The sequence below is a fragment of the Mustela erminea genome, chromosome 4, assembly GCF_009829155.1.
Source record: "Mustela erminea isolate mMusErm1 chromosome 4, mMusErm1.Pri, whole genome shotgun sequence".
NCBI lineage: Eukaryota > Metazoa > Chordata > Mammalia > Carnivora > Mustelidae > Mustela > Mustela erminea.
The window spans coordinates 84,304,421-84,323,791 of record NC_045617.1 but is presented as its reverse complement, the minus strand read 5'-3'; the positions used below and the strand labels follow the sequence as shown (position 1 = coordinate 84,323,791).

At 43.2% G+C, this 19,371-nt stretch overlaps 1 protein-coding gene across 8 annotated transcripts in view; it reads right to left on the bottom strand.

Annotated features, from left to right (window-relative positions):
- Positions 1 to 17,819, bottom strand: part of RNF8 (ring finger protein 8) — a 51,147-nt gene extending 33,328 nt beyond the window's left edge. For 6 of the 8 annotated variants that reach the window (XM_032339794.1, XM_032339799.1, XM_032339792.1 and 3 more), the window contains exons 1-3: positions 17,579 to 17,819; positions 10,411 to 10,539; positions 2,174 to 2,914 (exon numbers count right to left, since the gene is read on the bottom strand). In XM_032339794.1, coding sequence (XP_032195685.1) covers positions 2,174 to 2,914; positions 10,411 to 10,539; positions 17,579 to 17,689 — 981 coding nt within the window. In that variant the 5' untranslated portion in view covers positions 17,690 to 17,819. The remainder of the gene's footprint in view (positions 1 to 2,173; positions 2,915 to 10,410; positions 10,540 to 17,578) is intronic. The other 2 variants (XM_032339798.1, XM_032339797.1) reach the window with 2 other exon arrangements.
- Between the last annotated feature and the right edge of the window lie 1,552 nt (positions 17,820 to 19,371).

Below are 19,371 nucleotides of genomic sequence, written 5' to 3'. Positions count from 1 at the left end.
ACAATAGGGGGCAGGGAGCAGGTGGAGAATCTCCCGTTTTACTTCCAGCGGTTGGCAGTAGGGGCTTTGAGCAGTGCGAACTACCCATAGACCGCACACCTCAGAGCTGTCACCTTCAAGCTACCACTCAGGTTGCTCTGGAGAGAACCCCCGGGGTAATACTGAGTCTCCTTGGCAGGCTAACACCGTGAATCCCAGAAAGACGTAAACTGAGAGCTTCGAAGCCACCAAATATCTAAACTCAGATATGACCCCCTAGGTTGACACTAACAAGTTCTGCCACGCTTCTTCCCTCTATTCTGGCTGCCCTGTCTCTTAGTGTGAGTCTCCACCACTTCTACCCCATAAACTGTTTCACCTCCTTGCTGCAAATTATGCTCTATTTTCTCCATTGGCCCCTTCTGATGTGGATGCCTTCCACATCATTGTTTCCCTATGTCCAGCACCTTGTACAAGACCTCTGCACCCTTCCCTCTTTACTTTAAGAATTACCTACCCATTTAATATGCCAACTGGAAATTATTCTCTAATTTAAATATATATTGACTTAAAACTGTCCTGATTATTTTATGTGTATAATATATCTCATCTCTTCAACAAGATTTATTAATGGCAAAAACCATTTATTAAGCATCTTTATAAACACCTGAAGTCCAAATATCGTACACCAAGCAATGTAAGTGATCCATAAATAAATAAATGAATAAATAAATAAATAAATAAATAAATAAATCTGTGTGAAGCAGCTACAGTTAAATGAGTTTCTGAACAAGTAGTAGGAATAGAATAAATCCTTAGGAGTTGGTGGGAGAGGGAAATGCAGCTCATAAACAAAGGACTAGATATATTTCACCATGAGCTATTTATATATGACCCTCAAATACCCTAGAAATTCTCTAAGCCAGTCCTTTCTCCCTTTACCATTTTGATACAGAAAAAAATTTTATACCGACACCTGAAGGATGATCAAAGCAGTCACAAATATTAATTAATAATAACTCTTGTTCCCGAACATATTAGCTTTTAAAGAGGGTTCTGCTCTGGTGAAGGTGTCATACACTAAATATGTAAAGACGAACTCCCTCTACTGACTTCAAAAACTAGTCCAGGCTGGTAAGGGAAGCAAAAAAGTACACATAAGCAAGTACTGCATACCCTCAGAGAGACCTGTTTAATCCATGGCCTTTGCTCATGCTACCAGTTCAAGGAGACAGCAGAGATTAGGAGGAAACTTATAAATTGTTCAGAAATAAGCCAACACTACTGGTTGTTCCTTGTCCTGAGCAAAGTAAACAAAACAGAAAAGCTTATCCACTTCAATCCTGATTGGTCCTTTATATTTCTAAGTCAACAATGGGGAATTCTTGACATTCAGTATTACCTGAACAAGTAGGTGGGAGTAAATGTGTGCTTCTTGCCAGACGGGAACTGACATTTTGAGCAGGGACCAGGATCAACTCTAGCCTAGGAGCTTTGTGCAAGAGCTTGCAATCTAAGCAATTGACTCAGGGATGGGGACACATTTGGTCTTACTCTGACACAGCTAAGACAGTCATTATTCTACCTTGCCCCTAAAGGCACTGGGGAAGGTGGCTTATCACTCAGCTCAGCAACTGAGTCATAGTATACCTGTCCCCTGCTCAGGATAGAAACAAAAACATTTTCTGCCTTTCTAGCTTCCTAGGTTAGCTACAGAGTTAACTAACCATCAGAGCTAGTAAGTTGCCAGGTACAACTGGGTATGCCCGACCCATCGCTGTCTTGGGGCTATATGGTTGGCTTTGACACAGCAAAGAAAAATAATTCATAATGACCTGGAGTGCACTGTGGTTCTGTGGCACCCTGAACTTCATCCAACCTCTCTTTGAACTTGCCTCAGTTATCAGGGGTCTCAGCTTTACATCCTGAGATCAGTTATGTCCTGGATGGCTCTGCCAGCCACCTTACCCCAACACGGCACCCAAGCTCTGGCTCTTGACCATCATACTGAAGCCATAACATTTCACTCCAACCCCTTTTCCCATCTCAGAGTCCTTAGTTCCCATTCCATCTCCTGTCCCTGGCACTCAGGACGTGGTCCCTGACCCAGAAACAGAGAGCTATGGCCAGAGGCTCACCAAGAGCCTGCCCATCCCTGAGGAGCACGGGCAGGTCCTTTCCTCCTGTGTGGTACCTGGAGATGCTGTTCCTCTTCCTGGAAAGTCTTCTCTAACTGCTCCACTCTGGCCTGTTGCTGGGCCTGCTCCGCACACAGTTGGGACTGTAAGTCCTGTAGCTCCTGCTCCATTTTCACAATTTTCTTTGAGTTCCCCTTTTGGGTTTGCTTTTTCACCTTCAGGACAGCTACCTGTTTTTCCTGCATTTGTGTTTTCAGCTTCAGAATCCTGGACATGGTCACCTTGAACAGCTCCAAGCTGCTCTGAGATACTGAAGGGTTTGAGGCTTTCTGCTTCTTATGATGAAGCTCTATGACTTTTGCAGAACCAGGGTAAACATGAGCCTCTGTGGTCTTCTCACTTGGCTCAACAGAAGTCAACTTAGGATCCAAATATTCAGCAGGTTGACTGGCCACTTCACCTTTCCCATGAGACTTCACTGGTTGACCAAGTTCGCAAGACACTTTACTTATTTTGGATTTCAAATTTGAGGGGCCTTCAGCTCCAGGACCCTCTAATTCATCCAAACTGAATTTCCTTTTAGTTCTCAATCCCCTATTTTTTCCTGTCATCTGGTCATTCTTTGGGGCAAGACAAGGATACATCCTCTCCCGGTCTTCTTCAGTAACTTCATATTCATACTCTGCATTCTCCTTATTCTCCAGAGGTACTCCGAGCTGGATGTGGTCTCCCTTATGGATAGAATAGACCTTTAAAGGTTCTAAACGTTCTCTGTTCAGCCAAACACCATTCAGACTCTGGAGAAAGGGAAAGAAAGACGAAGTAAGCTTCATGATTTTCCTCCTCTTAACGGAATTTCTCTCCTGCTGCTGTAAAACCTTCTGCCTTTTCAGAAGGTAAACCCTTGAGAACAAATAGGAAAGGTTCATAAACCATCACCCTTAGAAACAGCATTCTTCAAACAGCTTTGGCTTTTTACCTATATTTCACATTCATGTCTCCATAGAGAACTGCTCGTACAACAGGCAGGAATCACCTTATTACTGGCCAATGAATTACTCAAATAAATGCAGCAGCATTAAAAGAAACCGCAATTGAATAGTTCCTATTGACCTAAAGTGGGGGCGATGGCCCAAGACTGGAAAAATGGCTATTAGCGAAGGAAGCAGCATCTAACAATGAGGTTCAAAAAGTAGGTTTAGCCAGGAAAGTCACACAAGCACTGTCTCTGAATGTGGCCCCCACAACACATTGGTGAATGAGCAAAGCACCTTCCAGTACATATAAACCTAAAAAGAATGTATCGGTACCTCGTACTGGGGTCAAACTACAGGTGGGATCTAACCCAATTAACAGCACCAGGGGTCCACTGGGGAACACAGCACAGTGGCTAAGAGCTGGTGCTCTGGCCCAGACAGACTTGAGTTCACAGCCCAAATGTACCTTGGCTTTATAAGTTGCCTGGCCTTCAGTGATTTACTTAACCTCCATGTTCCGGTTTGTCTGCAAAACAGGGATAGTTTAATTCCTAACTCATACTGCTCTGTGAGGAATAAATGAAATAATACATGTAAGACACTGAGCACAGTGACTCACGTATAACAAATGCTTGGTAAATATTTACTTTAATGATTTAAATTAAAGCACAGTGTAGGAGTTGAGAGCATGGACCCTGGAGTCACACTGCCTAGACTTGTAATCTGGCTTCATCACTTAATAGCTGTGTGACTCTGGGTAACTTTCTTAACCTCTCCACACCCCAGTTACCACATCTATAAGTTGAAGGATAATAATAGACCTCCCTCATGGAGTTTGTGTAGATTTAATGAGATGACATATGTAATGTACTTAGAAAAGTGCCTGGCACATGGTAAGCATTATGTAAGTGTTCACTACTATTATTATGTTCTGGCGCAATCGACTTATCAACAGTCATTTCAATTCCGTGCTCACCATCTTGCAAGGTAAATATACCCAGTGCAAAAGTAGAAGATATGAAAACAACTTTTAGCAGCTGACTATGGAAAAGAAAACACGAGGGCACACATAAGTAAATGTGGGATTACACAGCATAGCCTATAAATGCAAAGGACTACCATGTAGAGCTGGGCTACAGAAGAGATGCTAAATAGAGATGACAGGTTCTAAAACAGACTTGAAACAAATGCAGGATTTAAAGTTTAAAAAGACAAGTGGCGGGCGGGGGGGGGGGGCGCACTCCTGGCTGGCTTGTTCTGAAAAGCATGAGACTCACGATCTCAGGGTTGTGAGTTTGAGCCCCACATTGGGGGTAGAGATTACTTAAATAAATAAATTTGGAAGGGAGGGAGGGAGGAAAGGAAAAGACAAGTGGGCATTTTAATCCATTTGAAGAACTTGTCTTTGGGAGACAGGCCAGAGATGAAGGTCACATGTGAACTGGGACTAAGACTATGTTCAAGTTGGTAACTACAGCTACCTCCTCACAGCTAGAAAAGATCAACCCAAATATGAGGGATGGAGGCTTGACCACAGGCACAGAGAACTAAGACTAGAGACTGGATCTCAGCTCTGAATTGGTATTACGCCCTTATTTTTTATTTTATATTATGTGGCTGGAGGGGAGAGAGGAAGAGAAAAATGAACAAGATACATGCGGAAAGACTGACATTAACTCACTGCCTTTACCTGGCTTACTTGGCCAACCTTCTCCTAACTTCTCTATTCATATTCAGCCTGAGAAATTATGAGAGTGATCAGTTCTGCTGACTTCTGAAACAACACAGGCGGGAGGTGGGGGGGATAAAAGGAGGGGTAGGGAGGCCAAAAGAACCTGTTTGAGAACAGTTCTATAGCATAACAGTCGATTACAGATTATACACATGAAAAAGTCCTCAGGGAAAGGAATATGACACAGGAGGCCACCTACTGCCAAGGTACAGATATTTAAGAAAAATCTCAAAGACAAAGAGAAGGTTAAATAAAAGAAGGTTACAGAAGCAGCCTAAGTCTGGAGCAAATAAGGAACCCCTAAAAAATTGGGGCAGACTTTCAAGACATATTGCAAACCGTCTACTAGATTCTCTGCAGTAACCTGTCTCCTTTCAGAGCCCTTTATACCCAGAAAAGAAACTCTCGATATTTTACCATCCTATTGTACCCTTGAATCCCTCTGTTTATCCGTTCACCACTCCTTGGTGACATCTAGTGGTATACTTTGGAGCACAGCCCTGAGTCAGGTCTGTTCATAAGGCCACAAAGAAAAGGTTGAAAATACCATGATTGTACAAGAACAATCGAGTACTGCCCAGGATATGATCTTAAATGCACTGATTTAAATAAATCAAACTGTGTTCAAGCCTTTCTTTTCTTTTTTTTTTTTTTTAAGATTTTATTTATTTATCTGAGCGAGAGAGACAGAAATAGCGAGAGAGAGCACATAAGCAGGTAGGGAAGGGAGAAGCAGAATCGCTGCTGAGCAGGGAGCCCAACACAGAGCTCGATCCCAGGACCCTGAGATCATGACCTGAGCTGAAGGCAGACATTTAACCAACTAAGCCACTCGGGCGTCCCAGTATTAGAAATTCTATACTAAAGCATAATATACAAACGTAAAGGTGTACAAATCATAAATGTACAACTAGATGAATAATCACAAAGTGAACATCTCCGTGTAACTACAAGGTTTAAAAAAAATTCCACATTCTCAGCATCCAGACCACCCCTCCACCCCTTAATGCCTGCTTCCCTCTAGTCACTAAGGCCCTCCCCCCCCCATAAGGGGACTACTAGTCTGGCTTAACATCACACATTAGTTTTGCCTAGTTTGGACAATTATATAAATGGCATCATATAATACATATTCTTTTGTGTTTGTCTTCTTTCACTCAATCTTGTTTGTGAAATTAATCCATGCTACTGGATACAGGAGTTCATTCACATTCTAGTGTTTCACTGTAAAACTGTATCCACTCTTGATGAATACCTGGGTTGTTTCCTTGGTAGTGAAAATATTGTCAGAAGGTGTATATATATGTGCAACTGTAATAAATAATGCCAAAAAATTTTCAAAAATTGTTGTACCAATTTATACTTCTACCAAAAGACTATCTGCCCTCTATCCTTGCTAATGCCTGTGACTGCCGGTATTTAATTTTAGCCACTCTGGCGGGTATGTAATCGTATTCCATTGTGGTTTTAATTTGCATTTCCCTGATCACTAATGAGGTTGAACAACTTCTCAAGGATATTGAGCATTTGGATATAATCTTTTGTAAAGTGCCTGGCTCTTGCCCATTTTTAAAACTGGGTTATCTTTTTTTTTCTTATTGATTTGGAGTTCTGTACTATTCAAACATAAATGGTTCACTGGTTATGTGTGTAGCAAATTTCTTCTTCTACTCTGAGTCTGCCTTCCCACTCTGAATGGTGTCTTTTGATGAATGGAAGTTCTTAATTTTAATGTGATAAAGCAGAATTTTTTAAAAAGAACCCTAGGTAAGCCCAAAAACTGGAAATGGGTTTGAGAGCCACTGTTCTAGCTGCTGGAAGACCAGAAGCTGAACAGTCCCAAGCAAGAAGGTTTGTTCACAGACAATCAAATTCACCAGAGACATTAAATGCCAGAGCCTATAGAAGCATGAAGGTAGGAATCACCAGGGAGCAGACGAACAACAACATGAGAGGAGGAGAAGAATGAGAAACGTTCAAACAACACGCCTAAGTCTGGAGGACTGAAGGCAAGCAAACCCACCCAGGCATTTCAGACTGACTCTGAAACAACAAATTTTCTGAAAGAGCTTGATATTAATATATAAGATGAGCCATCTGAAGAGCTTTTCAACTGAAATGTACACAACTACAACATTCTGTGCGTGCAGAGTCAGCAGTCCTCCAAGGTTTATTTTTTTTAAGCCAATTTAAACTAAAATTGCATTTGTTGCAATTTTTGGATCTGTACTTAAGCTTTCACTTTCTGGCCATTCCAGCATATAAGAGATAGCACTTAATGAAGAGAGAATGTAGTTCTGAGTTTTGAATTACTAGAAATCTCTATCTCTTGAAAAGACTTGGCAAGTGACTTCAAATATGACCTTAACAATAATGTCCTGCACCTGAAATTCAAATCCTTCATCAGAAGAAGAGGACTGCCAAGGCATCATGCCAGAAAGAAGTCACAAGTAAAGGAGCATCTGTTAAGGAAAAAAAAAAGGCAGGGGCGGCGGGGTGCTTTTACCTGTAAGAACAGTTGCTCCATCAAACACTCGAGTCACAGCTTCTCTTAAAAATCAGTTACCTCACAAATGGAATCAAAGCTAAGAGGCTTAAGCCAACAAAGACTTGGAAGAATCAGGAGCCTGCCTTTGCTCTGCATTATCTGTCTGAACCCTAAAAGAGGAGTCTCATGGTAACAACAGCCCTAGAAGAAAGGGTACATGGCAAATGCTGGAAAGCAGCCCAGAAGCAGTCATGATCTGTGGCTGGAGTGGGCTGTCTCTGTGTCCCTGAGGCTGATGTTCAAGGAACACTAAAATCAGTCAGCTGGTGGCTTCCCAACCTCTCAAAATCCACTATCCCATAAATGGAACACATCCGTACTGCATATAACAAGGACAGAAGCATGAGAGAACTCACCTTTCTAATACTGCAACCCCATTTCTCAGACAGCCAATTCTGATAAGGAAAGCACCTTTTCCTAAGGTGATCTGATATAATCTATTGCACGGCCTTTAAAACCTGGCATCTATGACTTAGATATGCATCATTAATTTTTTCTTAATCCTACAACTGGTACAGGTTTCCCCTGATATCCAAAAGTAGAGTGTTCCCATGTCTCCTTTCTTCATAACCCAATGGGTAAAGCAAAGCAATTATCATTAACTTATATGGAAAATTTTTTATTGTTCCCAAACTCAAAATATAACCTCTCATAGGCTTTTCTGCTACCTTAGGACATCACCTGCTAATGGATGCACAAAATAAATCGAGATTAAAGTACAGATGCTCATGGACACAGTTCAAAGCTATGGCACCTTGATGCTGAGATGCTGAGTGTAGTTCCCTGGGAAAGAGCTTAGCAGGGCCACTCTCAAGGCTCTGGTGTGTGCTGCCTCTATCACAGCTCACTGCAAAACAAATGGTAAATACTATTTTTGCCTTTTTTTTTTTTTTTGTAAAAATGAAAATCCTCTTCTGATTTCTTTTCATTAGCAAATACAGGCACCAATGCAGGTCTTTTGTAAAAGCAAAATGTAGGATAGGTAACGTGAACTTTCCAAAAGCAGGGCAAACCTATAGAGCAAATCAATGTACTTCACAGGTGTTTGACAATAGGACATAGCAGAGACTTATTTGAGTTGGAGCCCTGGCTCATGCACTCACTCAACCAGTCAGAAGGCCTGGGCAAGTCAATTTCTCTCTCTGGGTCTCCGATTCCTCTGTTCCCAGAAGAGGTTAAACTTGATCATCTCTGAGGCCCTCTTTACAGCACACAGATTCCCATTCTACTCCTAATGACTTGCCAAGAGTGCCAAACCAATTTACTTAACACTCAGACCCTCTCCTTCAACATAGTGCCAACTCAACTTCATCCTAGTCAGGAAGGTAGTTTCTCAACAGCTTAAATCTAGCAGTTTTAAGAATGCAAAATGAGGCAGGCCTGCGGGGTACCTGTGATATTGTGAATTATAATAAGAAATACATATTTGGTCTTTATCCCAGTTTCTAGCACAGAGCTACTAAAAACTCTTAGAATTTCCTAAGTAGTGAGACAGAAAGTTATCTTTTAGTATGTTAATGAGGCAACCCTGGTCCAGCCCCAGGTTACGTTAATGGTAGGGTCTATTTGCTAAGGGAAGCAAACCTATCATTGGAAGGTTGAAACTTCAGTCCCACCCCTCAACCTTCTGGGAGGAGAGAGGGGCTGGACATTGAATTGATCACCAATGCCCAAAGATTTAATCAACTCTGTGCTATGTAATAGAGCCTCCATAGAAACCCAAAAGGATGGGTTCAGAGAGCTTCTGGATTGGTGACTACATGGAGGTATTGAGGGAGTGGCACACCCAGACAGGACATGAAAGCTCTATGCCCTTTCCCAAATACCTTGCTCTACACATCTCTTCTGCCTGGATGTTCATCTGTATCCTTTGTTCCTAGCCTTTCATAATAAACTGGTAAACATAAACAAATGTCTCCCTGAGTTCTGTGAGCCACTCTAGCTAATTAATCAAATCCAAAGGGGGAGGAGGTCATTAGAACCAACTGTTTCCAGTTGGTTAGAAGTACAAGTAAACAACTTGGATTTGTGACTGGCATACTTGGAGCCTCTAATCTACAGCTGTTAGTCAGAAGCATAGGTGCTAACCTGTGGAATCCCACGCTACCAGAAGTAAGATGAATAGCAGGACACTGAGCTGGAGTCTCAAGCGTTGTTTGGCGGTGTGAGGGTAACCCCTGCACCCACCCACCACACACACCTCAGAACTGGTCTCAGACCATTTACTACCTTTCCTTCTAACAGAAACCTGTACAACCCTTCCCACCAGAGCAGAGTAAGATGGTGTCTGAAGACATTTCCTACTTCCTAATGACTTAGCTGTCAACATTCGAATTTCTCTCAGCACACAGTCTCTATTTCCACAGTACCCCTGGGTGTGCTTGTGTATCTGCACTTTAGGTGCTTCCTAATTGCTGGGCTTTACACACTATTTCACTTCCCTTAGTATTCACACCAGACCAGTGCTTTTCAAATCTGTTTAAAGCAGGAAAGTCCTGTATTCAAAGGAAGTCTTCCTCAAGACATGAATATATAAAATGGACTTAAGAGGGGGTGGGAGTGTTGCTCTGATAGAAAGGTACTAGGAATGGGAGGAGCTAAGTGCAGTCAGCTCAGCTCCTTCCTCCTCCCAGTGCTCTAAACTGTATGCGTACTCCAGAATATGCATCAGATTTTTCCCAAGGTCTCTGTACCTGTGACTCACAAAGGCCAATTCCTCCAGTAACTTAGTCTAGTTTCTGGAGCAGGACCTACTGCCCCAATTGGATTGGTGACTACATGGAGGTATTGAGGGAGTGGCACACCCAGACAGGACATGTTCATGTCATTAGAAATTATTTTGGTATAACCTAATCTCTGGCAGCAGCATACAGAAATGGTTGTGGGGAAGACAACTGGGTGGCTAGGGGAGAAGATTTACTTTTGAACCTTTTAATTTTATATTCTGTATTACCTATGCAAAAAAAAAAAAAAAAAGTGATTTAAAAATAAACAAAAATTTAGTAAAAGTCATTAGGCATCTGTAGATTCCTGTACCTTATTGTCCATAATTGTCCACTGGCCCTCGACATTCTGCTTCAAAACACAGTGGTTTCGGGAAATCATCAGAGGGCAGATTTTTGATACCAGCTGGTATGTGACACCAAATCCTCGCCCTATCGTCACCTAGGAAGACAACAACGTAAAAGACAATCAGTCATTTTGCTGAAAGGGAGGTCCTTTACAATCTTGTCAAGAAGCAATTCTCAGGGGCACCTGGGTGGCTCAGTGGGTTAAAGCCTCTGCCTTCAGCTGGGGTCATGATCCCAGGGTCCTGGGATCCAGCCCCACATCGGGCTCTCTGCTCAGCAGGGAGCCTGCTTTCCTTCCTCTTTCTGCCTGCCTCTCTGTCTACTTGTAATCTCTGTCTGTCAAATAAATAAGTAAAATCTTTAAAAAAAATTAAAAAAAAAAAAGAAGCAATATTCACACGTCCTGACTTATGAAACCAGACCCTCATAAAACCCATACTGAGTATCAGCTATCTCCTTCTGATACCACGGGAGCCACCAGATAGAAAAAGGCAAGAAGTTCTGACAAGAAGAGACAGCTGAGTGAAGTTAGTCATGGAATGTCAGGATTGGGACGACCCTGAGTTTTCATCATGAGATGGAGGAATCCTTTCCACATACCCCCATCAACTAGTCTTTAATGCTGCCAAGAACTACAGCCTCTATACAAGACAGTCCTTCCAGTTTTTCAATGGCCCTGATTTGGCATCTTTCTTCCTATAAATTCCATCCATTGGTTCCGGCTCTCCCCTGAACACCATGAAAAAATCTCCAATACCCCTTCCACTTGATAGCTATATAGTGTCCACCTAGTCTTCTCTTTTCTTGGCCCTATGTTCCCAGCTACTTCAAACTTAACTCCCATGACATAGGTTCACATCCCTTTGCTAGCCTAATACATCTGTTAAGGGGCTCCTGGTTTATTTTTATTCCTAGATATCACATTTAAAAAAAATAATTTTTATAACACAGTCAAATTCAAGCATCACTTTCCCAGTTCTAGATATCATCACTGGGGCATATAAATTGCATTAGCTTTCACAGCAGATCTATCATGCTGCCAATGTATCCTCAGGCTTAGGAATGATTAAATTTCTTGGTCTAACCTTCCTCCAAGAATTGCTATGCTAAGTCATGTCTCTTCTGTCCTATACTTGACTAGTTGGTACATTTGGATTCAAGTGCAGGACCTTACATTGATTCCTATTAAATTTCATCTTGTTAGTTCAGCCTATCACATGAGCTTGTCAAGACCTTTCTGAATTTTTAATCTGCCATCAGACATACTCAATATCCCTTCCAGCTTTGACTCATCCACCATATTGATATGAGGCCTTCTAAACATTCATTTAAGACACAGATATAAAGATTGAAACAGGAGGTAGCCAAAGGCAAAGCTCCCAGGGAAGCCTAGTAAACATTCCACTACACTATCTGGGTACACCTTTAACCAGTTGTAATTCAACCAAAAGTCTTTGGATCAAGTCCATATTTTCTATCTTATCCATGAGAACAGCATGAGAGCCTTGGAAAAAGGTTGCAAAGAAGCCTCAGTTCTTATCTGTCACACTTTTCTGATGGACCAGTCTAGTTTATAATAACCCTGTCAAGGAAGAAAATGAAATTCTCCTGAGATTTAGATCTTAGAATCCCCTGCTGCTTCTTTTTGGTGTACAAGCCACCTCTATAATGACCCATACCACAACCTTAGCTAAGAACAGTAAGCCAAATGGCCTGTGGTTTTCTAAAAGTTACCCATTTTGTTCTTTTTGAAAATCTTTCAGAATCCTGCCAGTCGTCCTCAGTCCTCCTCAGTTCCTCAAAGACCATCATGACTCTCCTTGCCCCCAGTCAATGCTTCCCCTAAAACTCCCATCACAGTAACTGACACTAGCATCCAAGCAACTGCTTAGCCCAAAACCCAGGAGCCATCTTTGATTTTTCTGTCCCACCTCCTCACATTCAAATCATCAGCAAATTCTACTGGTTGTAATTCAAATATAACCCAAACCTGTTCACTTCTCTCTATCTCTATGGCCAATACCTTAGTCCAAACAACCTGACCTCCTCCAGCTGTTTTTACTCTTGCCCTGCATTCCCTTACTCCGACCAACTTCATTCTCCACATAGCAGCTGGAGTGGTAATGCAAAATTTTTAAAACAGACCATTTCCCTTCTTTTCAAACTACATTAATGATCCAAACTTCCTCCCATAGCCTATAAGGCCTGAATGTCCCAACCCCTACAGCTCTAGTCTTATCTCGTATTACAGTCAGAAACACCACTACCTGAAGGTCTTTCCTCCAGTCCCCTCTACTTAGAACACTCTTCTGAGACATCTGTAGGGATGCCTTCTCATCTTTCAAGTTTCAACACCTCAAGGGCCTACCCTGATTACCCTAAAGTTGTTGCCTGCCCCCTCCCCCACCACTGCATTCCTTCATTTTGTTAGTATGCACTTATCACAATCCAAAATTATCTTGTTTCCTTTACCTACTTCCCACCCCTTACTAAAACATAAATTTCATAAGCAGGGACCTTATCTATCTTGTGTACCACTGTATTTCTGTACCTGGGACAGTGCTTAGTAAATATGTATGAGTGAATAAAGGAATAAAGAGCTTCTCAGAGTCCTCCCAGATTCAAGGATGAGCACTTTTCAGGTCAGAAGTTGGAAACTGGGTTATTATCACTGGAAACTATAGTGCAGCAGCCAGGAACTCTTACAATTTGACTTAAGTTCTTCAGTTCTTTTTTTTTTTTAAGATTTTATTTATTCATTTACTAGAGGGAGAGTATAAGCAGGCAGAGCAGCAGCAAGAGTGGGAGGGAGAAGCAGGCTCCCTGCTGAGCCAGGAGCCAGATGTGGGACTCAATCCCAGGACCCTGGGATCACGACCCGAGCCAAAGGCAGCTGCTCAACAAACTGAGCCACCCAGGCATCCCAGTTCTTCAGTTCTTTGAACAGTTTGCCAGAAATGCCATTTACTATCCAACTTCTCCTGAATATATCTATATTATATATTTAAAGGATATTTAATTACATATATATAAATTTAAAGGATAAGTCTATCTATCTATCTATCTATTTATTTATTTATTTAAGAGATACATATGGAGCCTGGGTGGCTCAGTCGTTCAGCATCTGCCTTCAGCTCAGGGCATGATCCCCGGGTGCTGGGACTGAGCCCCACATCTGGCTCCCTGCTCAGCAGGGAGCCTGCTTCTCCCTCTCCCTCTGCCTGCTGTCCCCCCTGCTTGTGCTCCCTTTCTCACTGTGTCTCTAATAAATAAATACAATATTTTAAAAAATAAATGATAAAAATGAAATGTTTAGGGGTGCCTGGGCAGCTCAGTGGTTAAGCCTCTACCTTCCACTCAGGTCATGATCTCAGGGTCCTAGGATTAAGCCCAGCATCGGGCTCTCTGGTCAGCAGGGAGCCTGCTTCCCCCCCATCTCTCTGCCTGCCTCACTGCCTACTTGTGGTCTCTCTGTCAAATAAATAAAATCTTAAAAAAAAAAAAGAAGGAATGTTTAGGGGCACCTGGCTGGCTCAGCCAGTAGAACATACACCTCTTGATCTCAGGGTCATGAGGTCAAGCCCCAGGAGAGGCATGGAGCCCACTTAAAATCATTTATTTATTTATAAAATTTTTTAGAGATGAAATGTTTAAGGGTTTATCTGTCATCCTGGAACAGTTAAGAATTTCCATGTAGGTAGCTTTCTTTCTTTCTTTCTTTCTTTCTTTTTTAAATTTGAAAGACCGCTGAGCATGGAGCCTATAACGGGGCTTGATCTCATGACCCTAAGCTGAAATCAAGACTCACCTGCCTAACCAACTGAGTCACCCAGGTACCCTGGTAGCTTTATTTCTAATAAAGGAAGTACTCCACAGGCCATTTTAATACTTGAGAGGAGACAGCCAGCTTGCCATTGAGAGCTGTCTGGAAAAAGTATTGCAGAAAAGGGAGATGAGTGCCTTTTTCTGAAATAGTCTCCTACAGACTCTGAATCCAGGGAAATAAGGAACCACTCTTTTTTGTCATTCCCTTTATAGTCTGGTCCTATAATTTACCTAGGTACACCAAGGTTAGAGTCTGTGGTGTGCTTATCCAGATATTTCAGCATTATTTGCACATAAAAGTAAATTTCCCATGGGAACTGAGTGCCAACAAACCACCTATGCAAGTGTTGGGGGCTGTTCCTATTTACAACAGTTTTGCAAGCCATTGTTCTTACCCATCTTGGTTGCTAGCTCATTTCTCCTGGGCATGATTCCTATTCTTTCCCAGATGGCCAGCAAATACTCTAGAACCATCCTTTCCCTTTTCCAAGACCTTAGGGCAAAAAAGCTTCATGAAAACCAAATACAAAAAAAGAAAAAGAGAGAAACAAGAATAATATGGTTCTTCCCAAAGACCTAGATACCTGTAAGATCTAGATAATTCACAATACATCTCTACCTAATTTGTTTTTCCCCCAAACTCTCTGGATTGGTTCAAGACGTTTAAGGACAGGGGTGCCTGGCTGGCTCAGTTGGTGGAGCAAGCAACTCTTGATCTCAGGGTCCTGAGTTTGAGCCCTACTTTGGGAGCAGAGATTACTTAAACAAAAACAAAAAAATAAAACCAAAAAAAGGCAAACGAAAGGCCTCTTTGGGGGGGAAAAAGGAAGTTTGAGTACACCCATTCAGACAGACAATTTACTGCTGTATTCCCACCAGTGAAATGAGAAGAACCTTGTTTTATTCTTTCATCTGGGAAATAGGAGACTTTGAAGGGTACTGGAAAGGCAGGAAACTGATTCTGCTGCTATAACTAAATCATATAAGTACACCTCCTAAATCTTGTGCACACCACCTTGTGCTATGGTTTCGGGCCCACTAAAATAAGTTAGACTTCATCTCTTGTCTTAATTCAGACCTCTCTTCATACACACTGCAGGCTATGCTCCAACTACTTCCTAATACCAACCCTGCAGACACCCAGGCCTGGCAGGTCTCTTACACAGCACCCCAGGCAAGCCAGTCTTCCTACTATGTCTTTATCATTCACTTTGGTTTGTATGTGTCTCTCCCCACAGAGGTGGCTCTACACAAAATTATCCAAAGGTTTAAAATACATGTAGGAACACTTTACAATTCCGCTTACTTTTGCTACAGGGGCTTTAATTCTTTTTGCCCCCAACTCCTATTTCCACTCCCAGTGCTATCAAGCTATTCAGAAGTAATGAATTAGGCCACATCAACTGAATATGAAAGAATGTTCACAACTGACTAAGTACTTTATAGGGCTGTGTGTGAGTGTGGGACACTTGCAGGGCTCAGATTAAGTAATACTTACAAAAGCCCAAACCCAATACAAAATAGGGAATAGCTACTAATATTTAGGTGTAAATATCTTCATTTGTTAAACTTCCCAAAGGTAAATGCTTTTGGAAAAAGCCAGGCAGGGAAAGGTCAATGTTCAAGCTAAAAGAATGTATGCTGAGAGGTGCCTGGGTAGCTCAGTTGGTTGAGCATCGAGCTGTCAGTTTTGGCTCATGTCATGATCTCGGGGTTGTGGAATTGAGCCCTGTGAAGTGGGATAGAGCCCCACGTCAAGTCTGCACTCAGCAGGGAGTCTGCTTCAGATTCTCTTCTTCTGCCCTCTCTCCAATGGGCTCTCACTCTCTTTTTCTAAAATAAATAAATAAAATCTTTAAAAAAAAAAAAGAAAAGAAAAGAAAAGAAAGAAAGAAAAGAATTTGTGCCTAATGTGGACTCCAGGCACTGATACCTGGATAGGAGAGAGATTTGGGGGAAGAGGTGTCTTCCTGCTGTTCTTCAAATCACAGCAGCCAAGGAACCATTTAAAACTTCCTAACCTAGCAGTTAAGGCTGGACCGGACTACCATCTCTGACTTGGGGAACTACTGTTCTAGGATAGTACTAAATAATACACGTCTTGGCACTTACTGTACAGCCTGCATGGCTCTCTCAGATCGTTTCACTGTATAAAACTGTCTTCCCCATCCAAGCAATAAACTCTCTGAGGGCAAAGTCGCTATTATTTGTCCCTCTCATAACACACCAAAAAGCATAAATAATAAATATCTGGGAGACTGAACTGAGACTACGTAGCTTATAGAAAAACCATATAATTAAACATATATAATAATCAAAAGACTATTTTTCATACAAACTATTTCCAAAACCCAAGTGGTTCCCAGTCACCACCACAAGCTGGTCCCTGATCCATCCGGCTCTCCTTCCAGAGCTGACAGCACTCCAACTCGCTCTGCTCCCTCTTCTATCACTCTCTCTAAAGCACCACACCAGCGGCCTCCAACTGGAACCGTGCCTCACCCTTCCTCTTTTTCCTTTTTTGCATTCATGCATTAGAAAACATTACAAGCGACCTCTGGAGAAGGCAGCTCTAGTATTTCTGAATCCCTACCCACAACCCACCTCAGGGGGTGCCACTCGGCCGGTACCAAGACTCACAGGATAAAAATGGACCCTCCCAAAGCGTCAATTTTCCTCAAGAGTTTTAAAGGAAGACATTTTTACATTAATATTTACGGCTTTTAGAAGGACATGACCTAACCTCACAGTCTTTCTCAAAAGAAACTCTAGAAAGTTCATGCTTTTCCGCTCCCACCCCCCACCCCGGAAACAGGGCGCTTCGGGATTCCGTGTGTAAGTTGGAGCAGCTCCGCCGTCAGAGCCGGACACCACAGGGCTCCGTCCGATCCAAACAGGGGCTGTCTCAGTCCCCTCTCCAACCCAGTCGTCTCCTTCCCCTCCAAACGCCAGCAGGTCCGCACATCCTCCACGCCCACCCCTCGCCCAGCCCCTCCAACAGCTCCTTCCCGCAACCCTGACTCCCGCCCGAACTCGCACCGCAGGCCCAGGCCTCTCTCAGAGGGGCCATCTTTCCTCCCGAGCGGTCCCCACGTCCCCCCTTCAAACACTTAGCACCTCGACCCCCCCAACCGCTCGCACCAGAACCCCTTCCTCCTCTCCCTCAGGAACCCCTCTTCACATCTCTCCCCTCCCACCGGCTCCCACCTCCTCTCTTCCATTCATCCCTCCCGCCCGGACGCCCCGACTACCTCCCGGCCCTGCTTCCTCCAACCCCCTCCTCCTGCGCAAGGACTCCTCCCCCTCACCTCGTTTCCGTCCTCCAGCAGCAGCCATTCGGCGTTCATCCCTACCCGCCGCAAGCACCAGCTTCGGCCACCGGCGCGGTCTCCCGTAACCAACGAGCCGGGCTCCTCCATAGCCCACTCAGCCCTGGGTCGCCGTCAGCACAGAGCGAGACCCCCGCCCGGGTTCCCGCCGCCTCTCAGGCTTGTCGCCGGCGCCATACCTAAACAACAGACAGAAGCAATCGCTACGCGCTCGCGATCGATGTGAACACCCGCTCGGGCTTCGCGCCCCGCCCGCTCCGCCAGTAAACCGGCGTCACTGCGCCTGCGCGAAGGAGGCGGTGGCGAGGGTGGCACAGGTGTGCGGTGTTTTAGGCCCAGGTGGACCAGGGTCGTCCGGAAGCCGCTTTTCTCCAGAACCTCCACCCGAGTCCTAGCCGCGGGTAGGTGGAATCTCTCTTACCTTACTCACCCCCACCTTTTGAATTTTGATTTTGCGGGGCGCCTGGGTGGCTCAGTCCTTAAGCGTCTGCCTTGGGTTCAGGTCATGATCTCAGAGTTCTGGGGTCCAGTCCCGCATGGGGCTCCCTGCTCAGCCCGCAGCCCACTTCTCCCTCTCTCACTCCTACTTGTGTTCCCTCTCTCGCTATGTCTCTTTCAAATAAATAAAAATTTTAAAAAATATATATTTTTTGCTTTATGATGAGTTCCATGTTACCTGAAACTTTAACCAACTTTAAAGCAACTTTAAACTTGTGATAATTTAAAAATATGTTAAGTCTGGGGGCACCTGGCCGGCTCAGTCAGTAGAAGAGACACTTGATCTCTCGCTGTGAGTTCAAGACCCACCTTGGGTGCAGAGCTTACTTAAGAAAAGAGGGAGCGAGTGAGCACAAAATGTGTTGAGACTTCCTAAATAGCATCTGTTTTGCATGACATCCTTTTACTACAGAATTTTTCAAAACTTATATTAGATAAATCTATGGAGGCAGAAATCAGTTATCTGGGGCAAGGCGTGGGAGCCAGGACTAAAGGCAGAACAGACATTAAAAAATTTCGGAAGGTGATAGAAATGTTCTGAAATTGGATTGTGGTGATGATTGCACAATTATATACATTTACTGAAAAGTCATTGAAGCATTACATACACTTCCATTGAACAAATTTTATGGTATGTAAACTATCCTCAATAAAGCTATTAAAAACACCACCACCACCTGAAATTATTATTATTTTGGGGGGGGGGGGTCCTCCAGCATAGTGTGGTAGCTGTTCCCTGTAGAGAGTATCTCCATCATAACTCAATACCCTCTCTTGTCTTTTCCATTTTCCAATACCTGGTTAACAATTTTCTTAAATTCTGTCAGGGGAAATATATATACTAAATGAATTATACAAAGCACAACAGCAAAGGGCTAACATTGAGAACAAAGTGCCAAGAACTAGGCCAAGCACCCTACATACTTTATCTTATATGCTCCCCACAAACGCTATGATGACAGTGGTTACAACAGTAATTCTTATTTTAAGGTTGATAAGAAAAGAAGCACAGAGAGGTTTAGCCGTCTTCTCCAAGGAACACGTTAAATGGTAGAGTAGAATACAAATTCAGTTCTAATTTCCTAATCATAGTTGCAACCCCAGCCTGGAGTTTTATCTGTGTGATGTGGTCAGGTCAAGAATTTCGGCCTAAGGGGCACTCAGCTGGTCAAGCACGTGACTCTTGGTTTTGGCTCAGGGCAGGAACTCAGGGTCTCCACACTGTCTCCAAGCTTAGCATGGAGTCTGCTTGTCCCTCCCTCTCCCCCTCTACT